The 21589-nt window shown below is 43.7% G+C and overlaps 1 protein-coding gene across 1 annotated transcript in view; it reads left to right on the top strand.

Moving 5' to 3' along the window:
* The window catches only part of FAM124B (family with sequence similarity 124 member B), a 76666-nt gene extending 61152 nt beyond the window's left edge, over positions 1-15514 (top strand). The window contains exons 4-5 of the mRNA XM_040428012.1: positions 11402-12134; positions 14776-15514. Of these exons, the coding sequence (XP_040283946.1) occupies positions 11409-12134; positions 14776-15297 (1248 nt within the window). The 5' untranslated portion in view covers positions 11402-11408 and the 3' untranslated portion in view covers positions 15298-15514. The remainder of the gene's footprint in view (positions 1-11401; positions 12135-14775) is intronic.
* Positions 15515-21589: the final 6075 nt, after the last annotated feature.

The raw sequence follows: 21589 nt of genomic DNA, 5'->3' as shown, positions 1-21589 counted from the left end.
CAAAATATTGATTAAAGGGTTTTTGTATACCTACTTCCACAAGATACTGATTGAGGGATGCAATATACCTGCTTCCACAAATATTGATTAAGGGGTTCTATATACCTGCTTCCACAAAATACTGATTAAGGAGTTTGATATACCTGCTTCCACAAAATACTGATTAAGGTGTTTGATATACCTGCTTCCACAAAATACTGATTGAGGGGTTCAATATTCCTGCTTCCAAAAAATACTGATTAAGGGGTTTGATATACCTGCTTCCACCAAATACTGATTGAGGCCTGCAATACACCTGCTTCCACAAAATACTGATTAAGGGGATTGATATGCCTGCTTCCACAAAATACAGATTAATGGTTGCGATATACCTGCTTCCACCAAATATTGATTAAGAGGTTCTATATACCTGCTTCCACAAAATACTGATTGAGGGGTGCGATATCCCTGCTTCTACAAAATACTGATTAAGGGGTTTGATATACCAGCTTCCACAAAATACTGATTGAGGGGTGCGACATACCTGCTTTCACAAAATACTGAATAAGGGGTTTGATATACCTGCTTCCAAAAAAATACAGATTGAGGGTTGCGATATATCTGCTTCCACCAAATATTGATTAAGGGGTTCTATATACCTGCTTACACAAAATACTGATTAAGGGGATTGAAATACCTGCTTCCACCAAATTTTGATTGAGGCCTGCGATACACCTGCTTCCACAAAATACTGATTAAGGGGATTGATATACCTGCTTCCAGAAAATATTAATTGAGGCCTGCGATACACCTGCTTCCACAAAATACTGATTAAGGGGTTTGATATACCAGCTTCCACCAAATACTGATTGAGGCCTGCGATACACCTGCTTCCACAAAATACTGATTGAAGGGTGCGATATACCTGCTTCCACCAAATATTGATTGAGGGGTTTGATATACCAGCTTCCACCAAATACTGATTGAGGCCTGCGATACACCTGCTTCCACAAAATACTGATTAAGGGGATTGATATACCTGCTTCCAGCAAATATTGATTGTGGCCTGCGATACACCTGCTTCCACAAAATACTGATTAAGGGGTTTGATATACCTGCTTCCACAAATACTGCTCTTCTCTAGGGACTTAGGCACAAGGTAATTTTGAAAAGGACAGGCAGAGGAAGAGGCATGCCGATCTGCAGTGGTGGTAGGGGTCGGGCAGGTGCACCAGGCCGGAGCCTAAGTGGGAAGTTGGAGAAGGTGCTTTCGATTACGTCAAAGGACGCACCAGAGTTGGTTGAGTGGCTCACTCAGCCACCCGCTTCTACACCCTCCTCACCCTCTGTATCTGCACACTCCTCACTCTCTGGTGTGTGCACCCCCAAAGACACCACCACCACCACCATAGCCCCTCCACTCGGGGTGCGATATACCTGCTTCCACAAAATACTGATTAAGGAGTTTGATATACCTGCTTCCACAAAATACTGATTGAGGGGTTCAATATTCCTGCTTCCAAAAAATACTGATTAAGGGGTTTGATATACCTGCTTCCACCAAATACTGATTGAGGCCTGCAATACACCTGCTTCCACAAAATACTGATTACGGGGATTGATATGCATGCTTCCACAAAATACAGATTAATGGTTGCGATATACCTGCTTCTACTAAATATTGATTAAGAGGTTCTATATACCTGCTTCCACAAAATACTGATTGAGGGGTGCGATATCCCTGCTTCTACAAAATACTGATTAAGGGGTTTGATATATCAGCTTCCACAAAATACTGATTGAGGGGTGCGACATACCTGCTTTCACAAAATACTGAATAAGAGGTTTGATATACCTGCTTCCAAAAAATACAGATTGAGGGTTGCGATATATATGCTTCCACCAAATATTGATTAAGGGGTTCTATATACCTGCTTACACAAAATACTGATTAAGGGGATTGAAATACCTGCTTCCACCAAATTTTGATTGAGGCCTGCAATACACCTGCTTCCACAAAATACTGATTAAGGGGATTGATATACTTGCTTCCAGCAAATATTGATTGAGGCCTGCGATACACCTGCTTCCACAAAATACTGATTAAGGGGTTTGATATACCAGCTTCCACCAAATACTGATTGAGGCCTGCGATACACCTGCTTCCACAAAATACTGATTGAAGGGTGCGATATACCTGCTTCCACCAAATATTGATTGAGGGGTTTGATATACCAGCTTCCACCAAATACTGATTGAGGCCTGCGATACACCTGCTTCCACAAAATACTGATTAAGGGGATTGATATACCTGCTTCCAGCAAATATTGATTGAGGCCTGCGATACACCTGCTTCCACAAAATACTGATTAAGGGGTTTGATATACCTGCTTCCACAAATACTGCTCTTCTCTAGGGACTTAGGCACAAGGTAATTTTGAAAATGACAGGCAGAGGAAGAGGCATGCCGATCTGCAGTGGTGGTAGGGGTCGGGCAGGTGCACCAGGTCGGAGCCTAAGTGGGAAGTTGAAGAAGGTGCTTGCGATTACGTCAAAGGACGCACCAGAGTTGGTTGAGTGGCTCACTCAGCCATCCGCTTCTGCACCCTCCTCACCCTCTGTATCTGCACCCTCCTCACTCTCTGGTGTGTGCACCCCCAAAGACACCACCACCACCACCATAGCCCCTCCACTCGAGTCAGAGGAATTATTTTCCCATCCATTGCCAGACCTTACTGATGCGCAGCCATTCTTGGTATCAGATGAGGAAGAGGAGGTAGCAACGGCTCAAGGAGGGTGGTCCCCACTGTTGCTGCCTACTCCGAGATCTCTAATGTCAGAAGTGGTGAAGGTGACGAGGATGACGTGTCGATGGACTTCACATGGGTGCTCACAAGAGAGGAAGAGGAGGGGAGTTCAGAGGGAGAGACGGAGCAGCAGATAGGGAGGAGAAGGAGGCAGAAATCGCAGTGCACAGGAGGCAAAAAGCAGACTGCAAATGTATTTGGAGTGAACCAACCACCATGCATGGTCACATCTTGCGCTCCCAGGACGCCTGCACATGGCTCCGCAGTGTGGGCTTTTTTTAACGTGTCAGCTGCTGACAATAGTGTTGCCATCTGCAGCCTGTGCTGTCAACGCATAAGTCGCGGTAAGCCCAATACTCAGCTAGGGATGACCCCCTTAAGAAGGCACCTGGCCTCCCATCACCGAGCCCAGTGGGAGCAATGCCGTCAGAACCCACAAAGCCACACTCCCGGCACTCCACGTCCTGCCTCTTCTACTTCTCCCATTTGTCCTCCACTCCAATTTCCACTGTGCCGTCGTCGCGTTCATCTGGCACAAGGCAGGCTTCCGTGGCCCAAATTTTTGAGCGTAAAAAGTTGATGACGCCGGATAACCCTCTTGCCCAACAGCTGACCGCTGGCTTGTCGGAACTGCTAGCCCACCAAATACTGCCATATAAACTGCTGGACTCGGAGGCCTTTAGAAAATTTGTGGCCATTGGCACAACGCAATGGAAAGTCCCCAGAAGGAAATATTTCTCATCCCAGAGCTATATGGCCTTGTTCAGCGGCAAGTGAATATATCTCTGCATACAGTGTCGGTGCCAAGATACATCTGACAAAGACATGTGGACTAGCAAACACGGGCAGGGAAGGTACATAACTTTTACTACCCACTGGGTGAACCTTCTGATGGCCGTCAAGCATGTAACCCGTAGCACCAGTGTGGATTTGGTGTTACCGCCACGGATTGCATCCTCGTCCTTCTCCATCCTCTGTCTCCTCCTCAGCTGACTCCTCCATTTCCACTGCTACCGCCTCTTATGCTGCCCCCCCCAAGCTCCCCAGAACCTATTCAACTTGCCAGGTCAGACTTTGCCATGGTGTGCTGCGGCTGTTGTGCCTGGAAGCCAAGAGCCACACACCGGTCCTGCACTGCTTTCAGCTCTGTGGTCACAGGCCAATCAGTTTGCTAACCCCACTCAATTTGACAGTTGGTAAAGTGATGTGCGACAATAGTGCCAATCTGCTGAGCGCACTGAAACAGGGAAAATGACACACGTGCCGTGCATGGCACACGTCCTGAACTTGTTGCCAAATACCCCGGGGTCCAGGATGTCTTGCGGCAGGCCAGGAAAATCTCTGGCCATTTTAGAAGATCTTACACGGCCATGGCTCGCCTTGTTGACGTTCAGCAGCGACACCACCTGCCCATCAGACGTCTGATTTGTGACAGCCTGATGTGCTGGAACTCCACCTTGTTTATGCTTGATAGACTGCTCCAGCAGCAACATGCCGTTAACAACTACCTGTACGAACTCTGCAGCAGGAGAGGTTCTGGGAAGCTTGGCTTTTTTTCACCACGCCAGTGGCTGCTCATGCGCAACGCATGCAGACTTCTGCGGCCATTTGATGAAACTGGTCAGTCGCAGCCAGGGCACCATTAGTGACATCGTACCTTACACCTTCTTTCTGGAGTGTGCATTGCGTCGTGTCATTGATCAAGCCGTCGAGGAGCAGGAGCTGGAAGAGCCGGAAGTCGCAATATTGAAGAAATTCCCACGGTGCTACTCCATCTGAGACAAGTCAGCAGGAGTCTGAAGAGGAGTCAGAGGAGGATGGTGGCTGGGGGGAGGAGGAGGAGCAAGAAGAGCAGTCTTTGAGGACGACTTTAAACTTTTCGGGGATCCCTGGTGTTGTCCGTGGCTGGGGGGGAGGAGACCGAGGACGACATTCTCCTGGGCAATGAGCAGGAGCCAGGGCGCTCCACTTCCAATTTAGTGCAAATGGGGGCCTTCATGCGCCAGTGTTTAAAGAGGGACCCCCATATAAAAAGCATAAAGGGCAAGGACCAGTACTGGGTGGCAACGTACTTAGACCCCCGGTACAAACACAAAATGGCGGACATGTTACCAGCATTACAGAGGGCTGTCAGAATGCAGCATTTCCAGGCCTTGCTGTGAGAGATGCTGCATTCTGCTGTTGCAGGCGCTGGCAGAGGAATTTCCACCGACAGCGAAACAGGTGCGGGTACCAATCCTACCACGCCTGCAAGAAGAGGGTGGTTTGAAGATGTGTTGGTCACTTCGGATATGAGATCATTCTTGCAGCCAACCCATCTACAGCCGCCCTCCAGATCCAGCCTCAGGAAACGCCTAGACCGACAGGTGTCCGACTACATCGAGTTCACGGCTGATGTGGACGCTCTGAGAAGCGAGGAACCCCTGGACTACTGGGTGTGCAGGCTTGACCTGTGGCCAGAGCTGGTACAATTTGCCATGGAACTCTTGGCTTGCCCCTCGTGGAGTGTCCTGTCCAAAAGGACGCTCAACGCAGCAGGGGGGGATTGTGACCGATAAGCGCAATCGCCTAGCTCACGACAGTGTGGACTACCTCACATTACTAAAAATGAATGAGGCATGGATCTCGGAGGAATTCAACACCTGTGACGACCACTTGTAATTGAATTTCCTCATGCCAGCCCACACATATCCGCCAACACCCAGAACAAAGAATGGTCCTTGTCTTATGTATATACCCTGTTTCCCTGAAAATAAGACAGTGTCTTATATTAATTTTTGCTCCCAAAGATTCGCTAGGTCTTATTTTCAGGGGATGTCTTATTTTTCCATGAAGAAAAATACGGTACACATTTATTGTTGAAAAAAAAAAAGGAAATCAGGGTGGGGAGGGGGATCACTTAAAATGGCACAGGGTGATCAGAGAAGGGAATCAAAATGACACATGGGTATCAGGGTGGGGAGGGGGATCACTTAAAATGACACAGGGGGATCAGAAGGGGGAATCAAAATGGTACAGGAGAATCAGAGGGGGGGGGATTACTATAGCATTTTAGTACCCCCTTCTGATCCTCCTGTGTCATTTTGATTCACCCCTCTGATCCCCCTGTGTCATTTTGATTCACCCCTCTGATCCCCCTGTGTCATTTTAAATGATCCCCCTCCCTACCCTGATACCCCTGTGTCATTTTGATTCCCTTCTCTGATCACCCTGTGTCATTTTGATTCCCCCCTCTGATCACCCTGTGTCATTTTAATTACTGTTTTTAGTCCCCCCCCCCTCATCTTCACCAGACATCCCCCACCTTCCATCAGATATTTCCCCCCTACCTGTCACCCCGTCCCCTGTGTGTCCGTGCCAGCCAAGTTGTGAGACTCCATCAGGACAGAGCGAGCAGCGGGCGGAAGAAGGCGGCAGCTTGTCCTGGCGGCGGCTGCGGCCAATCGGTGAGCTCCTTACATTCTGGGGTGGCTTGCTTTATAATCGGGGAGGCATTATGTCCGGCCGATGCTTTATAATCGGGGAGTCATTATGTTCGGCGGATGCTTTATAATCGGGGAGGCATTACGGTATGTTCGGCCGATGATTATAATCGGGGAGGCCTTATTTTCAGGGGATGCTTTATTATCGGGGAGGCCTTATTTTCGGGGGGATGCCTTATATTACAGCGATAGGCAAAACTAGAGGTAGGTCTTATTTTCGGGGGTTGTCTTATTTTCGGGGAAACACGGTACAGCGGCATAAAAGACCTTTTCTGTGAGGTGAATTCCTAATTTTTGGGGCCTCTACTCCAGTGGCCTACAGTAAAATTATTATCCACTGACCGCATAATGTACCTTCAGCCACATAATCACTTGTTCTTTTCTGTCAGGTGAATGCCTAATTTTTGGGGCCTGTACTGGCCAACAGTAAAATAGTTATCCAGTGACCGTCTAATATACCTCCAGCCACATAATCACTTGTTCTTTTCTGTCAGGTGAAGGCCTAATTTTTGGGACCTGTACTGGCCTACAGTAAAATTGTTATCCAGTGACCACCTAATGTACCTCCAACCGCATAATCACTTGTTCTTTTCTGTCAGGTGAATGCCTAATTTTTGGGGCCTGTACTACCGTGGCCTAAAATAAAAAATTTCTAGGCTCCAGCAGGGCACATTCTTGAGAGTTTCCCTTTGACGCATAAAAATGGCCCCTGATAATTTTTGCCATTGATCCCACTCTGGTATGTCACTGTCCATGCTGTGGGACTATTTGTACACTTTTAGTAAGTATTTGGTGTCTGAAAATATGACCTGAAGGTTTTTAAGGTTCGTCTGCTATTAAAGTCAATGGGATCTGCCGCGAACGTGCGGTTCGCAAATATTTGATTGCGAACGTGATGTTGGTCCATCACTAATCTACACTACCGTTATAACGGCTAGAATCACAGAAGCCTTGGTTTTACAATTATTAGGCTCCATAGTATACCCTAGTTTAGTAGATGCCTTTGCAGATTATCCCCTACTCAACATATGACACACATGTATGTGAATGAGCTCCTGCTAGATGATGAACCTGTACATCAAGGTGAGCATGTGGGCACAGGAGCTATTTGTCCCATAGAAAATTATAAAAACTGAAATGAAGGCTCCTAATGGATAAAGATGATAGATAAATAGCATTAAAAAGAAAACAATCCATTATATCTTAAGTAATATACAGGGAGTGCAGAATTATTAGGCAAATGAGTATTTTGACCACATCATCCTCTTTATGCATGTTGTCTTACTCCAAGCTGTATAGGCTCGAAAGCCTACTACCAATTAAGCATATTAGGTGATGTGCATCTCTGTAATGAGAAGGGGTGTGGTCTAATGACATCAACACCCTATATCAGGTGTGCATAATTATTAGGCAACTTCCTTTCCTTTGGCAAAATGGGTCAAAAGAAGGACTTGACAGGCTCAGAAAAGTCAAAAATAGTGAGATATCTTGCAGAGGGATGCAGCACTCTTAAAATTGCAAAGCTTCTGAAGCGTGATCATCGAACAATCAAGCGTTTCATTCAAAATAGTCAACAGGGTCGCAAGAAGCGTGTGGAAAAACCAAGGCGCAAAATAACTGCCCATGAACTGAGAAAAGTCAAGCGTGCAGCTGCCAAGATGCCAAGATGCCACTTGCCACCAGTTTGGCCATATTTTAGAGCTGAAACATCACTGGAGTGCCCAAAAGCACAAGGTGTGCAATACTCAGAGACATGGCCAAGGTAAGAAAGGCTGAAAGACGACCACCACTGAACAAGACACTCAAGCTGAAACGTCAAGACTGGGCCAAGAAATATCTCAAGACTGATTTTTCTAAGGTTTTATGGACTGATGAAATGAGAGTGAGTCTTGATGGGCCAGATGGATGGGCCCGTGGCTGGATTGGTAAAGGGCAGAGAGCTCCAGTCCGACTCAGACGCCAGCAAGGTGGAGGTGGAGTACTGGTTTGGGCTGGTATCATCAAAGATGAGCTTGTGGGGCCTTTTCGGGTTGAGGATGGAGTCAAGCTCAACTCCCAGTCCTACTGCCAGTTTCTGGAAGACACCTTCTTCAAGCAGTGGTACAGGAAGAGGTCTGCATCCTTCAAGAAAAACATGATTTTCATGCAGGACAATGCTCCATCACACGCGTCCAAGTACTCCACAGCATGGCTGGCAAGAAAGGGTATAAAAGAAGAAAATCTAATGACATGGCCTCCTTGTTCACCTGATCTGAACCCCATTGAGAACCTGTGGTCCATCATCAAATGTGAGATTTACAAGGAGGGAAAACAGTACACCTCTCTGAACAGTGTCTGGGAGGCTGTGGTTGCTGCTGCACGCAATGTTGATGGTGAACAGATCAAAACACTGACAGAATCCATGGATGGCAGGCTTTTGAGTGTCCTTGCAAAGAAAGGTGGCTATATTGGTCACTGATTTGTTTTTGTTTTGTTTTTGAATGTAAGAAATGTATATTTGTGAATGCTGAGATGTTATATTGGTTTCACTGGTAAAAACAAATAATTGAAATGGGTATATATTTGTTTTTTGTTAAGTTGCCTAATAATTATGCACAGTAATAGTCACCTGCACACACAGATATCCCCCTAAAATAGCTAAAACTAAAAACAAACTAAAAACTACTTCCAAAAATATTCAGCTTTGATATTAATGAGTTTTTTGGGTTCATTGAGAACATGGTTGTTGTTCAATAATAAAATTAATCCTCAAAAATACAACTTGCCTAATAATTCTGCACTCCCTGTACAGGGTGGGCCATTTATATGGATACACCTTAATAAAATGCGAATGGTTGGTGATATTAACTTCCTGTTTGTGGCACATTAGTATATGTGAGGGGGGAAACTTTTCAAGATGGGTGGTGACCATGGTGGCCATTTTGAAGTCGGCCATTTTGAATCCAACTTTTGTTTTTTCAATAGGAAGAGGGTCATGTGACACAAACTTATTGGGAATTTCACAAGAAAAACAATGGTGTGCTTGGTTTTAACGTAACTTTATTCTTTTATGAATTATTTACAAGTTTCTGACCACTTATAAAATGTGTTCAATGTGCTGCCCATTGTGTTGGATTGTCAATGCAACCCTCTTCTCCCACTCTTCACACACTGATAGCAACACCGCAGGAGAAATGCTAGCACAGGCTTCCAGTATCCGTAGTTTCAGGTGCTGCACATCTCGTATCTTCACAGCATAGACAATTGCCTTCAGATGACCCCAAAGATAAAAGTCTAAGGGGGTCACTGGATATGCGAAATTGCTACATGATGATGTGTTTCCCTCTTTATGCACTGAAGCTGGCACGTTCCCTGAGTTTTTCCAGCAAGATGGTGCACCCACCACCACATTATGGGTGTCAGGTCCGAGCATTCCTGGAAAGTGGATTGGTCGTCGTGGGCCAGTTGAATGGCCCCCAAGGTCTCCCGATCTGACCTCCTTAGACTTTTACCTTTGGGGTCATCTGAAGGCAATTGTCTATGCTGTGAAGATACGAGATGTGCAGCACCTGAAACTACGGATACTGGAAGCCTGTGCTAGCATTTCTCCTGCGGTGTTGCTATCAGTGTGTAAAGAGTGGGAGAAGAGGGTTGCATTGACAATACAACACAATGGGCAGCACATTGAACACATTTTATAAGTGGTCAGAAACTTGTAAATAACCAAGCACACCATTGTTTTTCTTGTGAAATTCCCAATAAGTTTGATGTGTCACATGACCCTCTTCCTATTGAAAAAACAAAAGTTAGATTCAAAATGTCCGACTTCAAAATGGCCGCCATGGTCACCACCCATCTTGAAAAGTTTCCCCCCTCACATATACTAATGTGCCACAAACAGGAAGTTAATATCACCAACCATTCCCATTTTATTAAGGTGTATCCATATAAATGGCCCACCCTGTATATCTGATATACTAACTAATCTGTACAATCAGCCACATCCAACAGCTGGACCCCTACAATTTCAAAATAAAAAATCTTATAAAAAATGTCTGCTATAAAAGTGTCTTCCATAGAGTATGCTAGTTTCTACCTTGTACTCCTTCACTAACACTAAGGCTACTTCCTGTAAGCTGTTTCGGCAGAGAATGCATGGAACTGCCCGGACAAAAACTTCTGCATGCCGGGTAGTGGCCGGGTTTGGAGAGCAGGCTGCAGTATCCGGCAGTGCTAGATCTGGAGAATTCTGGAAGACTGCTCTCTACCAGAACAGCCTGCCGGAGGCTCTGCCATATATGTGAAAGCCACAAATGACCAACGGGATAGCATTTGTGTTTTTTTCTTTTTGCCATAAACATACATTTAGTAACATTTATTAGATTGGAATAATGAGACTTACTATATTTTTAGACGTTCCCTGTCCTTCTGCTGTATTGGAGCTTATGGACTTCATAGATGGTGCCCCCCACTTTGAGCCTCCTCTGTTAACCAGAGCTAACAGCTGCTAAGCAGTTACCAATATGGCGAATCAAGGCCCATTCCATCACAAGATAGGCTATTCATTCAAATGTAAATGCCAGAAGAGGCTTCATCCAGTGATAACAGCTGATAACAGGCCTTTGAGAAGCTAATCCAATATCTATTTGCAAAGGGATTCTCTGCATGAGGCAACCCCTGTAAACCTATTACTTTATCTTGGTACAGAAGAAACAAAGACAAAAATATCTATTAAGTAGATGGCAAATGTTCCTAATTAAACAGTCCTCCTGTCTCCTTATATGGCACTTATTAAATCTGTGCATATCAAGCAATCTAAAACTGAAACCTTATTGCACAATTGTATATGGTACAAGACACTTTTATGATGGTGTCACACATAATTTTTTATGGCAGTTTTTGATGAAGTTTTTTGAGCTCATCCCATAAGTGGGTTAGTAGGGAATTAAACATATGAAGGACGGGCTTGTATTTCTCATTCCTGCTGGATCTACTTCTAGCTTTGGTTAAAACACTGCCACAAAAAGCTGTGTGTTACATCACCCTTATGGGTATGTTTTATGGAAAGAAGCTTTGTACAGAAACAAAAGTTGCACTGTGGCTTTGTTAAAAAAAAACTGAGGTTATAATGTAATATTGTCTTTTTTAACACAGAATTTAAATGGATGGCAGCCACAGGGTTCTGCCTGTCACCATTCACCTTCTTGCCAACCCTGGTGACTCTGCTGTGTTTCGACAGGCAGTGAAGAGAATTCTTCAGGGACTGTGTCTAGATACTCAACTCTTTCTGGTGTCCGAAAGAGCAGCCCCAATTCAATTCTACGAATATCGAAAGAGAAGATTTGAATTTCCAGGGATATCTGTCATACTCTTCCTCCGTGAAGACCTAGGGGAAGAAAGGATATCTCTTCTACAAAGCTTTTTCCAGCTACCCCCATGGGATCATGTCAACACAGGGTTTGGCCAAGGACCATCACCATCATGTCAAACTAGTGATGACTTTTACTGTCTTGATGTGCACATGCCCGTGTGGGGAATAAGACAGGTACACTATGGCACAGAGATCTTGAGAGTGACTCTGTACTGTGATTTTGATAACTATGAGGACTCAGTAAGACTTTATGAAATGATTCTGGGAATGGAAGCAACCAGCCAAAAGATTGGATTCTGCTTCTTTGACTTGCATTCTACTAAGCACACTTCCATACAATTCTCCTTAAAACAGTTGCCACCTGGTGTCTGTGCACAAGTCAAACATGCCTGTGCTCTGCAGTTCACTATACAAGCTATAGGACAGCTGGTTCCCTTGTTGCCTTACCCTTGTGTGCCAATAAGTGACATGCGATGGCAAACTCAAGACTATGATGGAAACAAAATCTTACTTTTGGTAATGAATTCTGTTTCATTTACATAGTTCCGACCTCAGTTCCGACCTTATATATGGTTTTCATGCCTTGTGAATTATGAATGATCAACCAGTATAACATTTTATAGTGTTTAATATTGTTTTCCCGTCATGTTTTGTTACATACATAGCACACAGCTTTATGTCCATAGTTGTCTTGTGTATCCATCATATAGATCTCCAATATGCTACCAGTGAAAATCTTCTGGCCCATACTGGACTTTACACAGATTTCCCAATACTGTCTATGACTTAGACAATCTAAGGCCACATGCACATGACCTTATGCAGTCCAGGAAACATGGCCTATGTGTTGGTCGCATATCCCGGACCGACTGCTGCTCATTTGACCGGCACTCACTGATGATAGTGATTTATGGAGCAGTGAGTTCCTATCTGACTGTGGGTCGATTGTACTGTACAATATATCCTCAGTTATATAGGAACTCAGTGTATTATAAATCACTATCAAGCCCTGAGTTCAGGTCAGAAGAGCTGCCATCATTCTAGGAGATGTGTCTGACACACAGGCCATGTGTCCCGGACTGTAGAGTGGTGTGCATGTGGCCTAAAGGTGCATGAGATTTATCAAAGTGACTAATACTGGATGATAATTCTGGGGCACATTCAGACTGTCTAGTCTAAAGGCCCTTTACACAGGACGACACAGCAGCAGATTTTCACCAAGGAAGCGTTCCTTCATGACAATCGCCTGCTCGTCAGTGGAGGAGACAGCTGCATTTACATGCAGTGATCTCCTCCACAGTATGGGGAGGAGCGATCGCTAATGCCATCGCTCTTCCCCATACTGACTCGTTGTTTGCCGGCAGCAGATTGTGTTTACACAGCACAATTTGCTGCCAGTAAATGATAATTTTTGTGTGTGCTTAAATGATCGTTTCGCTTGTTCTTCGGGTAATCGGCAGTACATTTACACCGCCAGATAATCGATAATGAGCGTTCCTATTAACACTTGTTAGCAATTATCTATGGGATTCTCGGCCCGTGTAAAGGACCCTTAAAGTTATAGCACTTGGGTGTGTTCATAGATGTTCATAGATGTGCAGCACATGCTTCTGCTTTTTTTCTCTGACTTGTGGAGGTGGACAACCAAGGATGTGTGAATAAACAGATATAAGTCAATTTATATGTGAACTTTCCGTGATTCACTGATGTGTGAATAAGCCCTTACTGGTATCTGTGACACAATTTACAAGGTCCTTGGTGTTTGACTAAATATTTGCGGATCTACCCATCTGAAGCACACTTACCATTGATGTGTATGTGTATGTATATATATATATATATATACACACACACACACACACACACACAGTGCCTTGAAAAAGTATTCATACCTCTTGAACTTTTCAATTTTATCACGTTACACCCACAAACTTAAATGTATTTTATTGGGATTTTATGTGATAGAGCAAGACAAAGTAGCAAGTATGAGTGACGTGAAAAGAAAATGATATATGGTTTTCAAAAATATTAATAAAAAATATCAAAAGTGTGGAGCGCATTTGTATTCAGTCCCCTGTACTCTAATACCCCTAAATAAAAACCAGTGTTACCAAGTGCATTCAGAAATCACCTAATTAGTAAATAGAGTCCACCTGTGTGTGATTTATTCTCTGTTATAACTACAGCTGTTCTGTGAAGGCCTCAGAGGTTTGTTAGAGAAAATTAGTGATCAAATAGCATAATTAAACCAAGGAACACAACAGACAGGTCAGGAATAAAGTTGTTGAGAAGTGTAAAGCAGGGTTAGTTTATAAAAAAATATCCCAAGCTCTGAACAGCTCATGGAGCACTGTTCAATCCATTATACGAAAATGAAAGGAGTAAAGCATAACTGCAAACCTACCAAGACATGGCTGTCCACCTAAACTGACAACCCAGGCAAGGAGAGCACTAATTAGAGAAGCAGCCAAGAGGCCTTGGTCACTCTGGAGGAGCTGCAGAGATCCACAGCTCAGGTGGGAGAATCTGTCCACAGGACGTGTCCTCCTCAAATCTGGCCTTTATGGAACAGTGGCAAGAAGAAAGCCATTTTTGAAAGCAAGTCATAAGAAGTCATGTTTGCAGTTTTCCAGAAGCCATGTAGAGGACACAGCAAACATGTGAAAGAAGGTGCTCTGGTCAGATAAGACCAAAGTTTAACTTTTTGGTCTAAATGCAAAATGCCATGTGTGGCGGAAAACAAACATTGCACATCACACTGAACACACTATGGCAGCATCAGGCTGTGGGGATGCTTTTCTTCAGGAGGGACAGGGAATTGCTGTTCACAGATGCTCCCCATCCAATCTGACTGAGCTTCAACTATTTTTCCAAAAAATAATGTGCAAAGCTGGTAGAGACACACCCCAAAAGATTTTTATTTATTAAAATTAAAAACAAATCATGTATTATTTCCTTTTTGCATCACAAATACTTGCTACTTTGTGTTAGTCTATCACACAAAATCCCAATAAAATACATTTAAGTTTGTGGGTGTAACATAAAGAAATGTGGAAAAGTTGAAGGGGTATGAATCATTTTTCAAAGCACTGTAAATATATTATGTTAACGTTTGAATTAGTTATTTTTTTCTAACATACTTTCTATCTGTATTTAGGTAACTAGCAGCGCCAAAGTGTCCCAAAGTGTTGAAAATCCAGAGCCTCGGTCAAATCCTTTAACTGCTCAGCTATCATCATTAACGCAGCCAGTGAATACTACACAAACAGGGGATGAAAATGTCATAGGAAACCTGAATCTCAAGCAGGTTTTAAAAAAGTCCTTCAAAAAACCAGAACTAAGACAAAACGTGTACAGCATTACTGATAACAATCTTTCAAAACTGATGCCAAGGACCCATCCACAAATAGATGAGACAGAGACCAATGTGGATACTGGACACAGAGTTATAAATCTGAGGCACCAGCTGCCTTCTGTTATCAGGATGTCAAGGGATCTACAAAATATTCCATGGAATAAAGAAATTCAAGATTTACCCTCCAAGATAGGAGTCTCTAGTTGCCCTCTTGATGTCAAAGGGAACAAAGAGACTGACAGCAGAACCAAAATATTTCCTTCTGAGAGACCTCAACAACTCCATAGCAATAGCATGGCGCTCACAGAGGAATTTTTCATTTAATGCTGCCTCTAATCACCTTCAATTGATGGACTACCATTTATTGTCACAATGGGACTTAACTTCTTAAAGGGATTATATTGCCGTAATAAATCAACGGGTCACCTTTAACAGTTTATGCAACGGGCCGCCTCCCCCTAGGGCCCTCTATATAACGCGTCCCAGGTGTAGGAAATGCCAAGTGGTGTAATGGTGTGTCCCAAATGTCTCTTTATGTGTGTCACGGTGCTCCTACCTGGATACCGCTCAAACCCAGGCTTTGGCTCCGAAGCAATAAATAAGGGGAATACTTGAGGGATAAAAGAATAACGGGTCCAGACCTTGAGATGAAGTTTAATGGCAGCTTTACTTGAATAAATGTTTCTCCAAACAGTTTACAGGCTTTGTCTTGGCTCCTGCAGGCTTTAGCATTAAAATTGCAGGCAAACTCAACTCTGCTTTCCTGACAAGCTTAATTAGTGTCTTTGCTTTCTTTGTGATGCTGTGCTTCACTCTTTGGTCGGGTTTATGTTGAGCCAAGGGATGTGGTAGAATCCTGTGAGCTCCAACATGGAGTCCCTACCAGCACACACACTACCACTAGCACTAGAACCAGTTCTAACTGGTAAACCCCCCTCCTTCCTTCAGGAAATAAGACTCGCCCACTTCTCTCCAGAGGGGGGCTAGAAGGGAATGATTAGCTACATTCTACATAATTACAGCTCTGCCGAGTTTGCTGCCACCTGCTGGTGATCCAGGCATATTACATGTTATAAACAGTTACATAACATTAGAAATGCAATAGTGTGGAGGCCCTGGAATAAATGCATAAGATGACATGAGGTTAGACCAATAAAGACAGTAGTAAAGTGCAGAAGTGGTAACACCACTCTGGGGTGTTACATTTACATCTTGAAATATTCTACATAAAAGTGAAATGTACAATGCTCTACGTATCCTATATTAATCCTGAGTTGTAGTATGTTATAGCTGCATTAAAGGGGTTCTCTGGGAAATAAGAAAATGTAAATACTTAAATATTACTTTATTATAAATACATTCCTAAACACCTTTCATTAGTTATAATGGCTCGTAGAACATGTTTTGTGTGTACTAATAGGACGGCAGCCATTTTATTTCTCCTAATGATTGCTCCCTAAGCCATTATAACTTATGAAAGGTATTTGGGAATATATTTATAATAAAGTAATATTTAAGTATTTTCATTTTCTTAACTCCTGGAGAACTCCTTTTCAGCTGGCCATACTTTATATTGCTGACCACCCAAAATGGAGGAATAACTTTAATAATTGCGGTTAAAATGAACACATTTGCTATGAACACATTGTAAACATATAGCTAATATCTTTGTATGTTTCTGGAGCATTTTATACATTTCTCATGCTCAGATCACATATAAACCCGTTTTAGGAGTTAGGTATTAATTTATTCAGTGCTGGCCTCTATTACTGGATTGCCCTATCAACTTGCTGAGTGCTTTCAAAACTAGTCTGACTCCGGCATAGTCGGTGCACTCGCCCTGAAAAGAGCGAACATGGCCGGCACTGGAACCTTAACTTCTTTTGGTATCATGCTCCTGTCTTAGTCCTATGCATTTCTCTAGATCTGCTAGCTCCTCAGGGACTCATAGGAGCATGTGAACGGGTGCGAGTTCAGAATGGCATTGGCGAGATGCTGCCTTCCTTTTAACTAGAAGGCTCAGCAGCTAATCAGTGCTTTAATGGGTGGAAACATCTCAACCTGCAGCAACGCAACACTGCTCATGACTATCTAGGAGCCTCTGATGTTATCAAGGGGACATTTTCTAGATGTCCCCTGGTCATTCAGTTAATTTAAAAGAATAGCACACATTTATGTTTATTAAATAGTGAGCATTTGGTTCTGAGTCTTATTTTCTGCAGTTTAGGCTTTCATTCAATCCAAATGGCATATATGATTTAAGTTTGTAGATCTATTTGGATTCAGCTTGCAGCAGTAATCTAGCCCAGTAACCCTCTCTACCTCTAGGGGGTATTTTGGTAATTACGTTAAATGTAATTGACCTAACATCCCCTCCATGTTTTTCACACATGTTTCTCTAGGGGGGTGTCCCTCTTATTTCAGATATCCCCTATGTGTTCACAGATACTTTTGCGTAAATCCCTTTTAGTTTTGCCCACATATCCTGTGTATCTGCCCAAGTATATGACTCCCTCTGATTTACAATTGATGAATTCTCTGATTGTGAAAACATCTTCTATGGTGCTTCTAGTAATTGTTTAGATGGGGAGACTTGGCTGCAGGCTACACAGATCCCACATCTAAAGGTGCCAAGGAGTTGTTGTCCTAACCAGGACTCTTTCTTCGGTACGGAGGTGAAGTGACTCCGAACTAAAAGGTATTACAAGTTAGGGCTCCTTCTGAATGTGATCATGGGTGTTTCACCCACTATTTTCCATAGGTTGGGGTCAGTACTCAGGATGCTCCAGTGTATTTCTAGCACTTGTCTGACTCTCTGATCTGCAATATTAAACGTGTCTAATACTCCCTTTTTTTATCTCCTCTTTTTTCTGGGATGTAAGTAGGTCTATTTTTTGGGTTTTAGCCACTATGGCAAGAGGCTCCCTTAGTACCCTGTTGGGTATCCTCTATCCTGAAACAGCATGCTTAGGCATGCGTTCAGGATGCATCAGGATGTCTTCAGTTTAGTCTTTTTGACTTTTCAGGCATTTTTTCCCATTGACATACATTAATACCGAATCCGGGTGTTCCGGCAAAACGGATCCAGCATTGCGGTCTGCGCATGCTCAGACCACAAAAAATTAGAAAAAAATAAATGCCGGATCCATTTTTCCAGATGACACAGGAGAGACGGATCCGGCGTTTCAATGCATTTGTCATACAGATCAGGATCCTGATCCGTCTGACAAATGCCATCAGTTTGCATACGTTTTGACGGATCTGGCAGGCAGTTCCGGCGACGGAACTGCCTGCTGGAATCCTCTGCAGCGAGTGTGAAAGTACCCTAATTCTCAGATATTGCCCTTTGGGGATTCACTTTTTTAGACTGTATGCCAAATAAGAAACACATGTGTGAAAAACATGGAGGGGATGTTAGGTCAATTACTAGTGTTGATCGCGTACGGCATACATATTAGGACATCGTCAGACATCATCCACAACTCCATCCTCCGTCAGGCAAAACTCCTTCCTACCTCAGACTTTAGACAAAACTCCGTCCTCCCTCCTCCAAAACTCCATCAGACCTCAGACAAAACTCCGTCCTCCCTCATCCAAAACTAAGTCCTCCCTCAGACATCAGCCAAAACTCCATCAGACCTCAGACATCAGCCAAAACTCAGTCGTCCCTCATCCAAAACTCAGTCGTCCCTCATCCAAAACTCTGTCGTCCCTCATCCAAAACTCCGTCGATCCTCATCCAAAACTCCGTCGTCCCTCATCCAAAACTCCGTCGTCCCTCATCCAAAACTCTGTCGTCCCTCAGCCAAAACTCCGTCGTCCCTCAGCCAAAACTCCGTCGTCCCTCAGCCAAAACTCCGTCAGACATCAGCCAAAACTCCGTCAGACATCAGCCAAAACTCCGTCAGACATCAGCCAAAACTCCGTCAGACATCAGCCAAAACTCCGTCAGACATCAGCCAAAACTCCGTCCTCCCTAACTCAAAATATGCCCTACTACACACACTCTTCACCTGACAGAGCTGCTAGCTGCTGGAGAGGCAAAGGACCTGTGATGATGTCATGACCATGTGATGAGTCACGTGTGTGGGAGGGGTCAGATGTGCACAGCAGCTGGTAGAGTGTACAGAACTGTAGCCATCAAATAGAGCTCTGTACTAGAGATGTGTGTGTAACCTGCATGTAGCAATGTTATGTACTGTGTAGCAGAGCTGTATGTGTAACCTGCATATAGCAGAGCTGTGTACTATGTAGCAGAGCTGTATGTGTAACCTGCATGTAGCAGAGCTGTATGTGTAACCTGCATGTAGCAGAGCTGTATGTGTAACCTGCATGCAGCAGAGCTGTGTACTGTGTAGCAGAGCTGTATGTGTAACCTGCATGTAGCAGAGCTGTATGTGTACCCTGCATGTAGCAGTGCTGTGTACTGTGTAGCAGAGCTGTATGTGTAACCTGCATGTAGCAGAGCTGTGTACTGTGTAGCAGACTGTATGTGTAACCTGTATGTAGCAGTGCTGTGTACTGTGTAGCAGAGCTGTATGTGTATAACCTGCATGTAGCAGAGCTGTGTACTGTGTATATAGAGCAGTGTGTCTAACCGCATGTAGCAGAGCTGTGTACTGTGTAGCAGAGCTGTATGTGTATAACCTGCATGTAGCAGAGCTGTGTACTGTGTATATAAAGCAGTGTGTCTAACCGCATGTAGCAGGGCTGTGTACTGTGTTACAGAGATGTGTGTGTAACCTGGGAACTATACAAAAGTGTAAAAAAAAAAAACATAAAAATTCAGATCACCCCCCTTTTCCCAAAATGATTTTTGGCAATGTGTAAAAACACCGATTGTATAAAAATATATTCCCCATAAGCAAACAGCAAAACAGAAAAAAAAAAGAGTCCAAATGTCTGATTCGCCGTTTTTGGTCGCTTCATTTGCTACAAAAATTTAAATAAAAAGTGATCAAAAAGTCTTAAACACCCCAGAATGGTATCAGTGAAAAGTTCAGATTGCCCCCAAATTGCTGTCCCCAATGCACGGAATGGGTCAACAACGTTTATGTGCAAGAGGCCTAACACTTGTGATCTAGTTTTGTGTGAAGCGGCATATATGCATTCATGTTGCATGTATTTATTAATTAGGGCTACCAATTCTGAGTAACTCGAAGTGACAGGAGATTTCCAGAATCTGATTTTTTTTTTTTGTCGCCATATTTTGACCCCTATAACTTTTTTGTAATTATGTCTACGGAGCTGCGTGGGGCTCAGTTTTTGCAGGGCAATCTGAACTTTTCACTGATACCATTCTGGGGTGTTTAAGACTTTTTGATCACTTGTTATAAAAAAAATTGTAGCAAATGAAGCGACCAAAAACGGCGAATCGGACATTTGGACTCTTTTTTTTTTCTGTTTTGCTGTTTGCCGTATGGGGAATATATTTTTATACAATGGGTGTTTTTACACATTGCGACACCCATGATGTGTATTTTTTCAGTTCTTTTATTTTCATTTTGGGAAAAGGGGGGTGATCTGATTATTATTATTTTTTTTAACACTTTTTTATAGTTCCCAGGTTACACACACATCTCTGTAACACAGTACACAGCTCTGCTACATGCAGGTTACACACACATCTCTGTAACACAGTACACATCTCTGCTACACAGTACACATCACTGCTACCTGCAGGTTAAACGTACAGCTCTGCTACACAGTACACAGCTCTGCTACATGCAGGTTACATATATAGCTCTGCTACACAGTACACAGCACTGCTACATGCAGGTTACACATACAGCTCTGCTACATGCAGGTTACACATACAGCACTGCTACACAGTACACAGCTCTGCTACATGCACGTTACACATACAGCTCTGCTACACAGTACACATCTCTGCTACATGCAGGTTACACATACAGCTCTGCTACACAGTACACAACTCTGCTACATGCAGGTTACACATACAGCTCTGCTACATGCAGGTTACACATACAGCACTGCTACACAGTACACAGCTCTGCTACATGCACGTTACACATACAGCTCTGCTACACAGTACACATCTCTGCTACATGCAGGTTACACATACAGCTCTGCTACACAGTACACAACTCTGCTACATGCAGGTTACACATACAGCTCTGCTACATAGTACACAGCTCTGCTACATGCAGGTTACATATACAGCTCTGCTACACAGTACACAGCACTGCTACATGCAGGTTACACATACAGCCCTGCTACATGCAGGTTACACATACAGCTCTGCTACACAGTACACAGCTCTGCTACATGCAGGTTACACATACAGCTCTGCTACACAGTACACCGCTATGCTATATGCAGGTTACACATACAGCTCTGCTACACAGTACACAGCACTGCTACATGCAGGTTACACATACAGCTCTGCTACATGCAGGTTACACATACAGCTCTGCTACACAGTACACAGCACTGCTACATGCAGGTTACACATACAGATCTGCTACATGCAGGTTACACATACAGCTCTGCTACACAGTACACAGCTCTGCTACATGCAGGTTACACATACAGCTCTGCTAAATGCAGGTTACACATACAGCTCTGCTACACAGTACATAGCACTGCTACATGC

Source organism: Bufo bufo, chromosome 4 (genome assembly GCF_905171765.1).
Source record: "Bufo bufo chromosome 4, aBufBuf1.1, whole genome shotgun sequence".
NCBI lineage: Eukaryota > Metazoa > Chordata > Amphibia > Anura > Bufonidae > Bufo > Bufo bufo.
The sequence above is the reverse complement of the archived record's forward strand: the minus strand, read 5'-3'. Positions and strand labels throughout refer to the sequence as shown.